The sequence below is a fragment of the Ostrea edulis genome, chromosome 2, assembly GCF_947568905.1.
Source record: "Ostrea edulis chromosome 2, xbOstEdul1.1, whole genome shotgun sequence".
In the NCBI taxonomy this organism is placed as follows: domain Eukaryota; kingdom Metazoa; phylum Mollusca; class Bivalvia; order Ostreida; family Ostreidae; genus Ostrea; species Ostrea edulis.
Genome location: NC_079165.1, coordinates 12,843,830 through 12,863,318, shown reverse-complemented (window position 1 = coordinate 12,863,318; position 19,489 = coordinate 12,843,830). Strand labels below are relative to the sequence as shown.

Below are 19,489 nucleotides of genomic sequence, written 5' to 3'. Positions count from 1 at the left end.
TTGTGAGCTGATAGGGGGTCATTAGGAGGGGTGCAATTAACTTTTCAAATTTTCAAAATGGCCGCTTTAACATTTGTTTGACAATACTGTTAAATTAAAATTCATTAAAGGAGTATCCATGAAGTTGCAATAACAATGTATTTTGCATTAAATACATCTAAGTCCAAGGGCTGTAACTCCTTCAAAAATAGTTAGACAATATTCCCCTTGTAATATGCAAATCTACACTTTGTGATCTTCATTTGTAAATGTACCAGGTTTCATTGAAATCCCCCAAAGGGTTTAAGAGGAGTTGCGAATACAAGGTACTTGAATAATATAAATCTAAGTCCAAGGACCCTAACTCCTTCAAAAATAGTGGTGTAGCAATCCCCTTATAATATGCACATCTCCACATTGTGATCTTTCGTTGTACTAAGTCTCATCAAAATCCCCTAAAGGTTCAGGAGGAGTTGCGAAGACAAAGTATTTTGAATAGAAAAAACCAAGTCCAAATGCCGTAACTCCTTTAAGAAAACATTGGACAGCATTCCTCTTGCAGATTGCACACCGCCACATTATTATCTTTCTTTGTACCAAAATTCATTAAAATACCCCCAAAGGATTTAAGAGAAGTTGCGAAGACAAAGTATTTTGAATAGAAAAAAATAAGTCCAAGAGCCACAACTCCTTTGAAAAACATTGGACAGCATTTCCCTTGTAATATGCACAGCTCCACATTGTGATCTTTCTTTCTACCAAGTGTCATCAAAATCCCCAAAGAGTTTAGGAGGAGTTGCAAAGACAAAATTAAAGGGACATACAGACGGATGGATAGACGACATAGGTATAGCATAATACGCCCGCATTTTTATGCGGGCGTATAAAAATTTATATTGAAAACCACACACATGTTCAACTTTTTCATAGCTAATTACGCACGATTTAGTCTTTAAAATGTATCATAGATAATTAATTTTATCTTATCATACCAAAAACAAAACCTGACGCTTATATTGGAAAAGCAATTTTATCACAATATAATTCAGAATAAATCACAAATTAAATTAACATGTACAATGTATCAGCACAATTTTTTTCCTACATACATCTTTTTGTTCTGTCTGATATTCTGACAGTGTCGCATAAAATGTATTTGTACAAATATTCGTATGGTATAATGAGTTTGTAAAAATTGTCACATTTTACTCCACTCATTCCTTCTGAAAAAAGTAAAACAATATCAATGTAAAACTTATCATGAAAGCAAAATCCTTCTCCCTACATATTTTGTTCATGTGATATACATGCTAAATATAGCTGTAAAATATTTATAATCATAGTGAGAAGTTTCATATGAAGTGGTTGGCGTGATTCCTTAATATTTCGTTATTACTTGCACTTCATATTTCCTTATATATCTCTTCATATATCTCATATATCTTCATATATCTCTTTATATACCCCAGTCATGCAATATGAACGTTAAGAAATAGCACCGGTCAAAAAAGATATCCCAAAATAATTCTATGAATAAATATAACATTGCATGGAAAATATTTATAATCATACTTACAAAATGTAGATTTCAAAATATACATATACATTTATGATGGGCCCAAACAAAACCATCGAGGCAACATATTTTCTGCATTTCATATTGAAAACTACTGTTAATGTATAGCTCATCTCTATGAATTCTATTCAGACTTTTGTTTAGAACGTTTAAGGAAACTAGAATACAATGCCCAGGGATTTCAGATATATTTATTCCAATGTCTTAACTTCACAGTACATCATTTTGTGACACACTGTACCAATCAACATGCGGTTTTTATATAATGTTGCTACGCTGGAACCATAGAGTTCAAGGTCATCTGAGAACAGCTCCGTGATGCCTGTCACATTAGCACCACTCTTGTCCATGTGCACCATCAGTACCTACATGTATAACAGGTTGTTCATGAATGTATAAAGGAAACTAATATATAGGTAATGGAACTTTTAATGATACAATATATATTAAAATTACTAAGGACGGTTTATACTTCGACGGACGTTTCGACTCAGATGTGCCTGGATTTACGCAATAGACAACTTGTTTTCAACCATTTAACAGAATGCACAAAACTGTCACAAGGAAATCAAAACTTACTTGCTTTTAATCCATTTTCAACATGCCACTGTCCCGGGTTTAAATCACAACTCTAATTACGTCAGCCTGCTTTTCTCTTAACTGGTCACCTATTGTGACAGCTCCCAATACCAGTTAACGTAAACCCGGGACAGGGGACATGTTGAAAATGGATTAAAAGCAAGTAAGTGTTGATTTCCTTGTGACAGTTTTGTTCATTACTGCTAAATGTTTGAAAACAAGTTGTCTATTGCGTAAATCCAGGCACATCTGAGTCCAAACGTCGGTCGAAGCATAAACCGTCACCGACTCCGGTATTTACACGTTTTCCAGGATCCAAATATGAATGCTTGCGAAGAGAAGTCGATGAAGGCTATGCCTCTCGACTTCTCTAAAGAGAATACATCAGCACCTACATGTACGTGTACCACAGGTTGTTCATAAATGTATAAAGGGAACTAATATATAGGTAAAGATTTAATGGAAATTTTGATAATGCAATATATATTGATATTACTAAGGACGGTTTATGTTACGTTACAAAGGAAATTAAATCCTACTTGTAATATTCGATATGTGTTAATGTCGAATTATTCCGAAAGTTCTTATAGATGTACTTCGTTCTCATTTTGATAATGGCCAAAGATTACCTGCGATACACCTGGATCAACTGCGTTACTTAAATGTTGCATGGCTTTGAAACCTATTGGATGGCAGCCCTGCAAGACATCTCCTGTTTGAGGATCAACCACGGGGTTGTCTGGGAAGGTATCAAGCTCAATTTCCTGAACATGCATAAGTAATCTTATAAAGTGAGACATTCTACATCCACAGAAAAATACATTTCCTTGTATATGTTTTTCATAGATTGTGATCCCGTGGGGATCTTAGTTAGAATATGTCCCCAGTGCCCCTGCTTGTCGTAAGAGGCGACTAAATGGGGTGGTCCTTCGGATGAGACCGCAAAACCGAGGTCCCGTGTCACAGAAAGTGTGGCACCATAAGTATCCCTCCCTGCTGAAAGGCCGTAAGCGCTAAGCATAAGCCTAAAATTTGCAGCACTTCACCGGCAATGGTGACGTTTCCACCTGGGTGAAAAATTCTCGAGCAGGGCGTAAAACAATATACAACCAACCCGCCTAGATTGTGCATTGTGAATCGATCTCTTCATACCATGATGGTGAAAATCAACCATTCAGTTAACCCCCTCCCCCGGAGAAAAGTTTTTCATCCAGATGTTTTTCATATTGGTACTGTAGATTCCTTATAATACGGGAGTACTTAATATCGCGAAATGACTCGTTTACGTCAAATCGCGAGAACATAAATTCGCGAGTGCTCTGTTGAGCAATATTTTTGTTTACATATATATTAGCAATATGAAATTAAAAGCGAGTGATTTTAATTCGCAAGTGATGCTTCTCGCAAAATTACGCGATAATTAATTCCTTGCTTATATTTAGGAATTTACAGTAATTAAGGATGCAAGCTATACCAGAGATAATTATGCAGATGGAAAGTGGATGATATGTACAATATTTTTTGAAAATTAAAACTTTTAAATTTTCTTTATTTAGACAAAAATGTAGATTCAGTAGAAAGCAATCATAAATAAATTAAAATCCCTGCTCGATTCGAACCCACGATCTACAGATCAGCAGTTGACGTGCTAACCTACTGAGCTACTCAGCTAGGCAATGATATTTGAAATGTGTAGACACATATTTGTGATATTTATGTTTTAATTCATGCTTTAAAAGGAAGTCAGCCATTATGACGATGTAGAGTACCCCCTTAATACTGCACATAAGACAGAATGAATACAGTTTACAATACAGTAACACTCATAATAAAATTTACAAAGATTAAATTTTTAAACTAAATTTTAACTTTCAATTCTGTTATTTTAGTAAAACACAGAATCTGCATAATTCAGACGAACGATATCCAACCCTTTGCTGGAACAGTTAGTATATATTTTGCTTATCTTCATAATCAATGGAAAAATTGATATTTGCTCGTCTTGAATTCAATGAGTATGTAATTTTATCAATTTATATCCATTATTATCATTATAACAGTGGTGAAACAAAGAAACATATAGTAATCCTAAACTATGGGCGGCACTGGATACAATTTCCAGATGGCTAATGAATGAAGACGTAGTTTTTTCTATAGACGAATATTGAAGTAGCTGTGTCGTTACAAGCAACGACCGTAATGTCCTGACCTAGTCAGAAATTGTTGGCCCAGTAAACGCCAAATGGAACAAAAGTAGAGTTTTATCTGCAATCCATAACATTTACCCTATAAATCAATATTTGTTGTCTGAAAGTCTTCAAGTTCAAAGGTTATAACTTGTTGAAAATCAGTCTCATCGGAAAAGAAACTTGACACGATCTCTAACTCTTTAATATGCAAGTACACACCAAAAACAATAATACCACCCACCAACCCCAGAAAAAGTTACTTATCTTCAACTACAGCGATAAAAGTCAATAGTTTCATATTACTAAAGTTATATATCCGCTGAAAAGTTCTAGGACTAAAAGAAAGTCGGAACGAAACTTATAATCTGTAACTCAGCAACAGAAAACCTAACACCAAAACATAAATCCAATAACGGCATGTATTCTTAAAAAAGGGTCCACTTACATTTACTTTGGTAAGCTTGTTATTTGCTTCCCTTTTGTACATCAGCATCTTTTTACCTTCACTGGAGTTAATATACACGATTCTGTAAAAAGATGCATATTCATGAGTGTTTACATGTAATTTGTGTTGCCTACATGCAAATTTGTTAGAAATCTTATGACAAATTTTCGTAATTACTACTTTTTACCATTTATCAGAGACAATTCCCTTACTTTTAGCTTATATTCAATGCCTTAGCTACATATAAATGTACTTTCCACCAAATATGATTTTAAAATGGTCATAGTGTTTAAAAGATGTAAACCACATTTCAAAAATGTTGAGGTACGCCGTACGCTATCAACTGTACTATTTAATAACTTCATTGACTCTTTGGCGTAGGTGGTCTAAACCGACAAGGAAATAATATATCTTTCAAAATTAGTTATGCATGAATCAATCAATTAAAACAAAAACTATGTTGTTTCACTTTTTGTTAGCCATCTCAGAATGCGGCGCATAACAGGTTGGTCTCTAAGCTGCAGAATAAACATTCTGGTAAATGAGATGAATTATAAGAACACGTGATCAAGTCTAATGAAAACCATACGAACAAAACTGAAGAAGCATATTTAACCATACACCAAATAAATTGATTTTTTATTCAATTCATCAATACTTACTTTCTATTTTTTGAAAGAGCAATCCCATTTGCCAGGAACGTTGGCTCTGACACTATGATAAAATCTTGACCATCGAAGTATAAAACATTTCCAAAGCGAAGTCCCAACATGATTTCCAAAAAATGTCCTACATGACTGCGATAATAACCAAAATTGGTTGTATAAAACGTATCTGGTCCTGTTGCAGCTACATCATTGAGTCTGAAACAAAGTGTGGCGTTAACAGCTATATTATTCAGTCTGAAACAAATTTGTGATGATCAAAGCATAACTGACAGATAGACAATGATGATTATTCAAGATATGCAATAAAACATAACATTGATATAAGCATATTACAAGTGAACTAGTGCTCCTGTATAAGTTTTGAGATGTTTTAATTCCAAAGTCTTCTCCAGAAACTCAAACTTTTCCACTGTGTCTTCCTTTGTGCGATGCACCACAACAAACAGGAGCACTTTACCTATTCAAAAAAGATTTAGCAGTTATAACTATCAAAACCTGAAATTCCAATTTGATTTATGTAATGAACGTTGCTCATATTCACTAGCCAAAAGGAATCCGATCCTTTTCTCTCATCTTCAGCTTTAGCAGATCTAGGCAGAGTTTCGCGCAGACGTATGCACACTATCGTACGATAGTCGTTGAATCATGCTCATTTGCATGATATTCATACCGACCAGTGAGAATACATGTACTAGAAGAGTTCATGAAATTTTTTCATTCCTTTTTAATACACAGTAGATACAGATATCATAACAATGTAGAAAACTTTATATCTTTGAAATGTATTAATGTTAGAGTATATTGCAATTTGATTACTGCAGGCACGAAAATCCGTCTAAATTTGCCATGAGAGTAGCAGACTGGAACCTTTGCCAAACAAGAATGATGTAAAGTCGTCAACTATAGAATACTTTATTTCGAATGTAACAAAATTATATAATTCTTCTGTCCAAAGGATTTGTAGGGTGAGCTTTTACATAACTCTTTTCAAAGTAGATAAACAAATTATATTGTTGTAAGAGTACCTCTGTCCTCTAGAACACTGATACCATGAGGGAAGAAATCTTTGTAGTTGAAATTGTTTCCAACAATCCTCAGTTCTTTGACTCCATCTTCTGGTTTCTCCATGTTAAACAGCATGATTCGCCCTTTCACTTTCTGTTTTTTGTAATGTTCTTGAAAGACTGATCCGAAAAACTCTCCATTTATTCCCTTGAAATTCAATTTCCAAACTACACTAAGATGTTAACATGAAATCAGTCCTCATATAGGAAAACGAAAAGTACCAATATGAAAAGTTAACAAAACGAACAGTGATCAATCTCATAATTTCTATATGCAATACACAATAGCAAGTTCGGTAAAAACGGACCCCTGGACACACCAGAGGTGGGATAAGGTGCATAGGAAGAGTAAGCTTCCCCCGTCGACCGTTCACACCCGCCGTGAGCCCTCTATCTTGATAAGGTAAACTAAGTTATCCGTAGTCAAAATCAGTGTGCCAAGAACGACCTAACAAGTGGTATGAACCACGTCAGACAGCATTTGACCCAATGATAGGTTGTAATGGCAAACCAGATCGTTAAAACGACCATAGAATTTGCGAAATGCTGACTATAAATGCGACTGTTGAAACCCCTGCACCATCAACTTGTTTGTAACTAGCCTGCCTTGATTTAAAAACTGATCCTACGCGTAAATCTAATAAAACATTTGAATCAATAAAACACTGAAAATCATAGTTTTGTGTATTGGGAATCCTGGTGTAAGGTATTCATTTCCGCAACATGCTAAATGCATATCACTTAAATTAGACCTCATCAGAAATGTCAGATTGCTACAAACTGACTGAATCTAAATATTTGATTTTGCAATACAGACTAAGGGACTTAAACTCCAAATGGAGTCCCTTCCCTGTTATTAAGGTCAGCTTCGAAATGTTATATTCTTTCCATTTGGTTGATTGATGAATGGATCAAAATATGCTTACGTATAGCTGTATGTAATGACATGACTAGCACTGTACGAGTTTCACCATTTTGATGCAGACTCATGAACATCGATGTTTTCTCAAGGAGGATTTATCGCTCTTAAATCAAATCTTGTAATATTTTCTTACTTTTAATTACACTTTCAATGCCTTATGGGGATAATTAATTTGAATATTTCTTATTTGTTAATTTATCTATTTATGTTACATTATTCCATTATCACCTGAATATGGTGTTTATGTTTAGGCCAAATGAAATAATATGAGTGGTTCCGGTTATCCGACCGTCCCTAGTTTTTAACTCCGACCCTCAACTTTGGTTTTACTATTTCCAAAATCAGGTACCGTATATTGCCAATTATAATGCACATTTTTTTCAAGATTTTCTTTTATGACAAGGGGTGCATAATATATATCACTATACATATACACATGTAGGTTTTTGACCCGTTTTTTTTTTTTTTTTCCAACAAGCAAAATTGAGCTTTTACTAGCATTTTTCAATCGATTGCTGTTTTACAGGAATTTAAGAAAACAAGCATGTATCTATATCAAAATAAAGGGAAAATGCTTTAAAATCCTCTTTAAAGTGCAATAATAAAAATAATATTGAGAATTCTTTCAATTAAAATTTAATGAATTATCAGACAACATACATATATCATTGGTGTATGATGAGGGTCATAGGGTACACTTGTGCGGCGAACTCGCTGTCCAGAGATCTACCACCTATTTACAACATCATGTGGTTTTAAATCTTGAAGACTGTTTGCGCCAATTCAAACAATATGTTCAAAACTTTTGGAAATTTCATCTAAAAAATTCTTGTTGAAAAAAACCCCGGGAACTCTAAGTGTTTGACTACAGAAGGACACTGCGTGAAGCAGTGACACTAACACTTTCATGTGTTGTTTCATGTAAACACGGACGAGATCAACATGCTTGCTATTTAAAATCAGACGTCTCTGAGACGCCCGAATTGTGCATGAAGTAGGCCATCTTCGACATCACTGACTGAGATGACCTTGGCCTTAGTTATTTATTCGATCCACGTTTACTTTTTCAATACTTTTATAATCATTCTGTAAAGCGTTTCTATGCACAAGACAGAATTATTGTAAACTTCAAAGTACAGCCAATAAACCAAGGAAATCCAGAAAAAATATCGTTTTATTTCACTCGCAAAAAGTTGCGATCACTTGTGTTTTTTCACTCGCAATTTCAATTTTTAACTCGCATTTAGCGAGTATTTTCCTTTAATTTCGTTGCCTGGGTGAAGCTTAACTGCAAGTTCATTCATAGCCAATATATAGACACCGCTAAAATCTAACATTAGAAAGAAAGTGACTTAGAACTAAAGAGTGCTTACATAAACAATAGTGCAAATTTAAGATTGTTTGAAAATACTGAGCGATCGCCCTCCTTATTTTTGAAAAAGTTTGATAAATTTAAAAACTTGGAAGGGCTTTAACAGTGCTACTCTGGTTGAAATATCATTTCCTACTTTCATATTAAAAAACATGATTTTGGCAAATGAAAGATGAAGATAACGAACAGTGGTCAATCTCATAACTCCTATAAGCAATACACAATAGATAGTTGGGTAAACACGGACCCCTGGGTACACCAGAGGTGGGATCAGGTGCCTAGGAGGAGTAAGCATGTACTGTTTTTTTCTGTATTTAATTTTCATATATATATATATATATATATATATATATATATATATATATAATTCAATAAAAGAGCAGGAAAATATACAGTTCCAAAATATATTTAAATCACTATTGATTTAAATATATTCTGGAACTGTATATTTTCCTGCTTTTTTATTGAATTATTTTTGACTGTGTGATATCAACTCTTTCTATTTGGATTATATATATATATATATATATATATATATATATATATATATATATTGATGTTACAGGGGTTTCAACAGTCTCGTTTGAAGTCAGCGTTTTGCAAATGCTATGCAATGCTCCATAGTAAAATTACCGATTTTCACGTAGATTGTTGCAAATAACAGGAGTATATATATATATATATATATATATATATATATATATATATATAGGGCGACGATTCTTATTTCCTCGTTTAAGAATCAATAAGAAATGTACATAAAGGGGAAGTTTTCCCGGGAAGACAGTTTTCTTGGGGTGTACCAAATGGTTCTTGGTTTCTTTTGGGTATCAAGCTAAATGAGTTTATTAGACGGAATAAAGCCCTTCTCAATAACTCACGTGTTGCATTGAACGCTCTACGAGAAAATTAGTCTGGTCCCCCTTCCCACAATTCCGTTCGCGCACTCTCACAATGTAGAGAGTACGCGAACAGAATTATGGGAAGGGGACCAGACTACCAGAAAATCGGTGATTTTAATGGAGAGAAAAAAACTCGTGACATTTGCATGCTTTTAATAAGTTTAATGTAACAGAAAAACTACAAATCATTTCAATACAGTTAATCCCTATAAAATAGATATATATGCTTACATTTTTTGAAAATACGAACCCGATGTATATTTTGGTATCGTAATATACTCGGGATTTTAGTACCCCAAAACGTATACACAACGCGTTGCAGATAACAGTATATATCCATAAATTAGATAGAGACCACGAAGAGTTTTGCTTTCTCGTGTGAAAGATGTACTAAGTATGTTTTTAAACATTTTCTCTCGCTATTCTATTTAGTACTTCGCTTCGCTCGGCACCAAATCTCTCGGTACTGGAGAAAAGTTTACCAACATATATCTCTTGAATTAATAAAGTTTTTAAGTTTAATTGCAAACAAACTTGGGCGTTTATACATTTTGCATTGTGAAATTATTTATCATTCTTTACTATGTAAATGAACGAAAATTGCTATGTACAGGTTTTTATGGTTATTACATACCCTTGATAATATTTATTGTACGTGCAATCACGTAAAGAAAAATAACGCTCTTTCGAAACAGTCTCATTTAAAATATCCAAACCTTTGAGTATGTTTACACAATTTTACTAATGTACGATATATTTCTATAACTGAACAATTTATGGTGTTTTCAAACATTATTTCATGCGCTTCTCGTTCCAGATATATATTTTTTATCGGAAAAGGTACACTTGTTGAACCTATCCGCGTAGGTAAATCGTAAACACCAACGTGAAGCGAACTTTAACAACTCACTTTCTTATTAACCAATAATATAACAATAGAAGACTGAAGTAATATGGCGAAAAGAAAGAGACTGAGAATTATGTATTTTTGAATTTATGTAATCTTTAACACAGAAAGTCATCGCACAATTCCTGGGTATTTTCTTTTTATAATTACATATGATTACGTATCACAATACATACGAGGGCTGTTCGATATGCAATGTGTATTGTACCACAGCGCGATAACGCTTTCCACGATTTCGTGGATGATGATACTCTTGAATAGTTTTTTCAATACCTTTCCAACGGTATACACACGAGCCTTCAGCTCCGCATAGCTTTAAACTCATAGACACCTCAATAGAGCCAGTCGCTGACTACTGTTGTAAAAATGGTTGCGAGACGACTTTCGAGTTGAGAATACTGAAGAAATTAGAGCTTATATAAAAGTTCGCACAAAACTCGGTCATTCGGTAATGCAGATTTTTACTGAATTGGGGGAAAGTTATGGGTCTGATAAGGTATCTTATGAGACAGTTCGTAGGTGGAGAAAGAAATTTCTGACTGGCACAGAGTCTGTCAAAAATGCAGCAAAATCTGGCCGACCTGTGACTGTAACAGTCAAGACAAATGTCTCAAAAGTCAGGGAAATAATTGAAAACGATGGCATATACACGATTCGTGATATTGCCAAAGTTGATGGCATATAACTATCGCGGGTGCATTTCATTTTGAAGCCTATTTTGAAAGTACGAAATATTTCTGCCAGAAGGATACCGTATATATTAACAGATGAGCAAAAACGGGTAAGAGTACAAACCGCTAAGCAATTGCTCAAAATGTTTCCCAAATTCAATCAAAGACAATTTGCAAACATTATTACTGGTGACGAAACATGGGTTCACTGTTTCGAACCAGTAAGAAAAATTGGAAACAAAATATGGCTAACTAAACACGGTAGAAGGCCTGTAGTTGCCAAAAGAACCATAAGCACAAAGAAGGTTCTCTATTGCATATCTTTTCATGTGATGGTATAGCCGTATAAATTCCGGTGCTGGAGGGCAAAAGTGATACAGGTTGGTATTACCGAGATGTTATACTAAACTAGCTCAAGAAATATTATCATAAACGACGCCCTGTGTGAGGATTTTTGCATGTTCGTCTACTTCATGATAATGCTCCATCACATACATCTGAGCTTGTGAAGCAATTTTTGAAGTCGGAGAAGTTTACCGTCTTGTCACACCCACCATACTCTCTAGATCTAGCCCCATGCGACATTTTTCCTTTTTCCAAAACTTAAAAAGTTCATATTTGGTCGTCGTTACAAGTCCCGATAAGACCGTGGCTCAGCCATCATTCAGTGCCTCAGAGGTCTACTTAAATCAGCGTACCGTGACACATTTCAGAAATGGATTCAGAGATTGAAATTATATATGTCAAATCATGAAGAATACTTTGAAGGGATGTAATGTTCATTTCACTATTTGAGTCGAATGCTTTTGAGACATCGTGCAATACACTTTACATATCGAACAGCCTTCGTATTTCATTACACAGACTTTTGTGATTATGACGGAGGTATTTTAACCAGATGCATCGCTATCAATTTTGTATTGCTTATGGGATTTATGAGGTTGATCACTGTTCGCAATCTTCACCTTTCATGTACGTAAAATTTCTTAGTATAATGTATAAGCAGGACGAAAACCTCTTTCTGTTTAATACTGGTATAACTTACAGATGTGATAAAGGTCAAACCGGACGTGGTCGTCTGCATGTCCTCAGATCCATGATCTGCGAGAAGAAACAGTTATATCATGCTCCAAATGAGAAATAAACAGAACAAAATTCATTATAAAATCATAGAAAAGACGAGGTGTACTACATATTGATTAACATATACACACATTGCACGTAGCGTACAAAACCACAACAAGGACAAAACGAATACATGTAATTTCAAAATGTGTTAGTGAGAAGTACTTTTAGAGAATGATGGAGAAAGTGTGCCAATACGAGAACTTTAGGGCCTTTATCTTATCAAGGGAGGTAATTAGCTGTCTTATTACCTATTCCTTTCACGATGTGACATTTTCCTGGTCTGTGATTCCACAGTGTTTTGTGGTAGTCCAGGAACATACTGCAATATATTGAAAGCGTACATAATGCACTTCAACAATGACTATAATAGCAAGGTCTTATATTAATTGCTAAATACATGTAATTATAATTACTACGTATTAAATTAGAATGGTTTTGTGATTTTAACCACATAGATGCTACATAGAATTATAAATCAAAGTACTGAAAATACTTTTAAATGCATTACGCAATAATGTTGCCTGCTAATGTTTGTAAAAATAACGGTAAAAGGAATGCATCTGCTTGCATTCATACAAGATCAGATTTTTACTAACTTGTTACCTCACATGTTCTAAGAAGAAACCGTCATCACAGTCAGTGTAAATTGAGAACACCAATCATTTTACAGACATGTCAATCATTATTACACTTAATTGATTGTATATTGTTTAACATCCCTCTCGAAATGTAACTTGAAAAGAGCAACATTTTTCTAATAAAACATTTATCGTAAAGATTTAATAGAAATATTAAGTACTTAACAATTACAGTATTATATGGTAACACAACTGTAAATGATGATATAATGATTCTGGTTTTGTAAACTGTTACAGTTCTTCAGAATGACCTTCAGTTTGTAATCCCTTACACGATATATCACCAATAATTAAAATTGTGTTCCTGTATGTCCTCTCAATGTTTTATGCCTTTAAGGAAGTTAGCTCCTGAGCTTCTGAGCACAACTGCGCAGGATGCTACAAATAAGTATTTACTGGTTCAAGACTGATCTCATTGGTGCAAACACAATACACATCTATTACTCGTACTGAACTCTATCCAGTTGGGGAAAAAGTGTCAATTCAAATTTTGAAAGGGTTTTGCAAGGACTATATTTTGTGGCGGAAGAATTGATTTATCCAAAAGTTCTAAATCTGCGGAATATTACAGTTTCTGGTTCATCTAATATATCTTCCATTTTTTACTCTTATACGTTATTTCAGTTTTATAATTTATAATACAAGTAGTTGAGACTTGGAACTAGATTAAATGTTGTAATCTATTAATTTGCTTAATATATCAAATAGGATACAGATTCTTAAAAAAATGAATTAATTTACTCGAAATTTCGTATAAAAATTCAATATTTTCGCCAATAATTTAAAAATTTGGTCTCCAACCCCCACTTTTTTTAGTTCCATTTTAAATTCTAATACAAGATCGTGAAAATTCAGTAAAATTTTAGGAATTTACATTACTCTTCATATGGCTTTTTAAACTCTTAAATTTGATATGAATTTTTTCGTATCTCAAGTGTAAAAAGGTCATTATCTATTTCCATTACTTGTATCAAACTTTTTTATTGGTATTGTTGAAGACATGATTATGTACAGTGTATCTATTTTATGTAATGATTGATTTCTGTTGATTATACTGTGTTGACACCAACAGACAAATCAAGTTTAATTGAATAGATTTTAAGTGCAAAAAGGTCATGTTTAGAACACTGTAGCTCAATAACAATCACTGTAACCCCGGTTTTTCTTTACAGCTTTCTAATTTTCCTTCAATGTAAAAATTAAAACTACACTTCCCAAAAAATTGACATTACTCCAAATGTCAGGTGCGAACCTCTTTAAGACAGAATTCCACTATAAAGGTGATGTTATTTTCCATGCATTGCTAATCTCTCGAGAAAACTGAAGAAAGAATACCGGTATCACCTTGACAAAAGTCTGCACAAACATGTGTTATGGGTATTCTAATTCGTAATTGTCACATTTTATTCAAAATTCACTCTTTACTTGTTTTACGTCTCTCTCGATAATTGTTCACTCTAATGGAGCCTAAAAAGTAAATATATCTAAAAAAGTAAGCAATAAGAAGTAAAATCTCAGCAGTTAACTTCAAAATGCTTTTAAATTTCTAAAGAAAACTTTTAATAATGATATTACTTCTTATGCTTCGGAATTTTCAAAAATGCATATTGTTTACAATTTCATTCAAAGCATTTATCTATACTGTTACTTGTATTTACTCTCTAGTCAAACATTACAAGGGTATCTCAAGTTCTTGAAGAAATTATCTCATGTAAGACACTCAAATTTACACCTGAGTCGACGTTTGCTTTTGTTTACTCGAGTATATCTAATATTATTGACTTACATGTCTGTCAAGAGTAACCCAATCATTTGGTCATCTTAAGTTCATTACAGCTAGTTTCATGATCATGTGCTTAAAATATTTCAAAAGTTTTATTCTCTTTTGGCTATGAGACATAAAGATTTTTGTTCCTTACTAGATTCATGACTTTGACATGCAGGTCTATATTCATGCATTTGTACAATTGTAAATAATATAGTTGGGATCGGGGTTGAAATAGGACCTCGGTAACCTAGGCGACTAAATAGGGCGGTCGTTCTCATGAGACCGTAAAAACCGAGGCCTCGTGCCAATGCAGGTGTGGCACGATAAAGGTCCCTCCATGCTCAAAGGCGCTAAGCGCCGAGCATAGTAGTATGGGTGCCAATGAAATTAACAAAAGTTAATTTACTTTATTGCTAAACAACTTCCTCATATGATTTAAATACAGATACTTTGTACATGGGTTGTTTCTCTAATTCTCTAATATACGAAGGTTATCCGATATGTAATGTGTATTGTACCACATCACGATAACAGTTTCCACAATTGCATGGATGATGATATTATTGAATAGCCCTATTCAATACCTTTCCAACGGTATAAACACGAGACCAGCTCCACATAGTTTTAAACTTATTGTCATTTCAATAGAGGCAGTCGAGAAACGGGTTGAGAATATTGAAGAAATTGGAGCTGATATAATAGTTCGCTGAAAACTCGGTCATTCGATAATGCAGATTTTTATTGAATTGGGGGAGGTTTATGGGTCAGATAAGGTATTTTATGAGACAGTTCGTAGGTGGAGAAAGAAATTTCTGACTGGCACAGAGTCCGTCAAAGACGCAGCAAAATCTGACTAATCTGTGACTAACGTGCAGTCACGCCTTTGCAATTGGCCCTATCCGGACACCATAGTTAATAACCTACTCGCTCAGGATGTTTACTTACATGTCAGGTGGAACAGAATATCGTCATGTCGGATTAAGAACCTATCGCTTACTTAAAATATATTTATACAAACATTGCTACCTTTCCCCTATCTGTTTTATACTTACACTATTTTGAAAATAAACGTAAAGCACAATGCCAGCGCAATTCCAAAAAGAGTTTTTAGGATCATGTTTCTTTGTTGTGTCCCAGGGAAAAAGTGGACCCCGGCTTTAACCTACACTGTACGGAAGCGTGTTACTGTCACATAGTTTTTGATATATCACACGTATGAGATCGGGATCGGTACACTTAACGTGCTTTACTTTCAGGGTCGACCCTCAACTATGGCGAATAAAACGTCGCAATATTATACACATCTTGATTCATACGTGAACACTTATATAGTCTCGTTATCAATAGGAGAAAATCTGCATTTATTTTTGATGATCTTGATATTGATATGCAAATATTTTGATTTATATATGATGAATTTTGATTTAAATTCAATGAAATTGTTATATAATTTAAAATACATTTCTAGTCGTTTCGGCCGTTTTGTTTTAGTTCGGCCCTAGCTTTTTTTGGTCGGCCTAATATTGTAAATATAATAATAAAAAATAATAAGCCTGAATAAACTTGTATTTAAAAGCAAAAATGTCAAAACATAGCACTGCACATAAGATTAAGCAAACACTACAGTAAATAGAAAGCACACAGGTATACATATAATTATTATGACATACCAAACTTAAGAAATACATATACATGTAGTACTACATATTAGAAAGCACACAGAGAAATAAGCTTATTGATGAAATAAATGATATGAAATTGAAATAAATTTTGACATTACTCGTATATCGTGTGTGAGACTGAGAGTAGTTTAGGCGAACATTTTAAATACAGAGGAGAACCACGTCGGAGGCTGAGAGGGAAATACATGGGTTTCGTGGTAAGTAAGAAGTAAAGTTTTAATAACTATTAGAATTATTTGAATGTTCTTACGTTACGATCGTCATTCATTTCTTTTACTATCATCCTCGCTGTTTTTTCAACGACGAATTTTCTGTTCATATGAGTCGTATAAAAGATAAAATAACACCTGATCGTAATTGTTGCTAGTGTATGATATTTCTTACCTACATATCATTCGCAAATAAACAATACAAATAGATATAATAAGTAAACGTGGTCTTTCCGGAATTTCCTTCCCCCATCTTGGGATGATAGTAATGATCGTTACTATCATCAGTTTGATACCAGTGGAATATTATACCAGTTAAGTTGGAAGTTGGCTCATTGAAAAGATACGAACATACAGAATCGGGTGTGATGCTGTGCTTTTATACAAAGGGTAGTTTTGACATGGCGATTTAATATATTTTCTCTATCAATTTCTTTATGCAATGACCGAAAGTTCACATCCAAGATGGCGGCATGCAAAATAGCTATATGGTAGTAATTTCTGCATAAGAGGGGAAATAATGGACTCCGCCTTTAATCTACATCGTACGGAACCGTATTACTGTCACATGATGTTTTGTTATATTACACGTATTACGGTCGACAGGGGATATCTACTCCTCCTAGACACTTGATCCGACCTCTGTTGTGTCCTGGGGTCCGTGTTTGCCCAACTATCTCTTTTGCATTGCTTTAAGGAGTTGTGAGATTGATCTCTATTCGTTATCTTCACATTTCATTAATGGCGTGTAAAACGTTGCAATATTATATCCATCTTCATTTATACGAGAAAATCTTGATTTATATTCAATATAATGATATTTATCTGCAAAAGTTGTGATTGATATGCGATAAATTCTGAGTGGTATACATATTTACACACTTTATACACTATATACAATCAAGAACTCTGCCTTTCTTAAAAATACACCTTTCAGCTTGTGCCATCTACTTTCACTCTCAGCTACATACCTTTTCCTGGACCATGTAGGTTTTCCATATCAATTTCGTCAGCAACTCACCATGTCTTAGTTTCATATATGCTAGGGATCGTCGTGATACCTGCATATCCATTGTTTTCATTAAGCGTTCGGCTACACTTGACATGTATCCCAAAATTATTTTACAAATGTAATATCACTTCAAATATGGAACATTTCCAATTTTAAGAAAGTTGATTTGGCCTATAATGCGAAACTATCCCCTGATATCACTCTCTCTTGAGGGGGACAGTGTACTAGACCTATTTATGTTGCCTTCTTACGCAGTTAGCTCTAGTTGGTGGGTTAGCCTTTTAGGTATATCAGTAGAGATTGAACTGGTCTCTCCATTATTCTCTGGTTCTTTTTGCTTGATATACAGCTTCACATAAATAATCATATAATGCTACACTTCACTTACAGTCAATATGGCTGAATCAATGTGCCATGTTAGTAGGCCAAATAAAATGACACAACATGTTACGTTCAGTTTTTCAACCATGAAAAATCGCGTTACAAAGAACTCTGTTTATTACATTATAGTCTATGTATGGCTTTTCATGAATGTAGACTGAACCCTATGATCAAGGATGTTGCCAATCACAGGTTCTTTAAACTACCGCTGGTCACGGATGATATTCCTTCCAAACCATGCCACCAGTTCCTTTGCTGATAAGGTCTTCCAACAGTCTGTTGGAATTCCAATGGGCACGAATTGTGTTCCTATATTAGTTGAACTATCTTTTATTTTTATGACCCTGAATTCATTCTGCTCACCTGATCACCAAAGACCACGAAGATATTGTCAATGAGGGACTCCAGCATATTTTTTATTTCAATTTCAGAGTACTTGTGCGTGGAATCAGAGTGGTATTTAACAAAGTAATTTTTGGATGATTGATCACTAGATATGACTATTTCCCTTTTCCATGTTTGTTGAATAAGCAACTGTGTATGCTGTCAAAAGGTCTAGTCTTTAATTCATCGTGAAGAATGGTCGTGTAAAGTGTTGAAAAGAAATACGTTTTGGTGTTGATTTGAGAAAAGTTTTGCGATTTCAAATTTACTAAAAGTTCGTTAGAATTTTTAGAATCCACTTTTGATTAACACCACTTTTGATATATGTTTTGGCAGATTATGTTTGAAGTTTCTCCTTTACAACTGTTGATATTTTCGTGAGGAGCAAAGATTTGGACTTGGTAGAACATTTACTGGATCCAGCAATGAACCCTTGTTTGTAAAGGTTTTGTGAAGTTTAGGAATCCAGGATAGGTATGAGAACTCTTATCCATCCCATCGACTAGAATATTAAATGTGTTTAAAATGAAGCATGATCTTGAAGAATTTCATCTTTTGAAAGGGCAGTTGGAATCAAGTACGATTACCAAATGTGAATTAATGCCAAATGCAAGTTTTTTTAAAAATATAGTTGTAATAATGAGCCTTATAAACAAAGGCAATGTTGTTACAAGCTTTGTCAACTGGAGCCGAAATATATTCCTCATGTTACTTAACTAATTCTTTGATCACTTCTGGTTTACTAACTCATTTGAAAATAATCCGGGTTAGAATAGGTCCTCAGCACCCCTTGCTTGTCATAAGAGGCTACTAATTGGGATGGTCTTTCATATGTGACTGCACAGACCGAGTCTCCGTGACAAGCTTGATTGATTGTTATATATTTTTTAACGTCCCATTCGAATATTTTAATCTCATATAGAGATGTCACCATTGCCTGAAGAGCTCAAAATTTTAGATGTATGCGCAGCACTAATGGTCCTTGAGCAGGGAGGAATCTTTATCGTGCCATA

At 34.2% G+C, this 19,489-nt stretch overlaps 1 protein-coding gene across 1 annotated transcript; it reads right to left on the bottom strand.

Moving 5' to 3' along the window:
* Positions 1-995: 995 nt before the first annotated feature.
* Positions 996-16,012, bottom strand: LOC125681292 (serum paraoxonase/arylesterase 1-like). Its single transcript, XM_048921317.2, has 9 exons — positions 15,861-16,012; positions 12,651-12,721; positions 12,320-12,375; positions 6,462-6,648; positions 5,770-5,893; positions 5,431-5,631; positions 4,769-4,850; positions 2,764-2,898; positions 996-1,920 (listed from the first exon to the last, which is right to left on the bottom strand). Exons 1-9 carry the CDS (start codon positions 15,923-15,925, stop codon positions 1,747-1,749), a joined length of 1,095 nt encoding a protein of 364 aa, XP_048777274.2. The 5' UTR covers positions 15,926-16,012; the 3' UTR covers positions 996-1,746.
* Between the last annotated feature and the right edge of the window lie 3,477 nt (positions 16,013-19,489).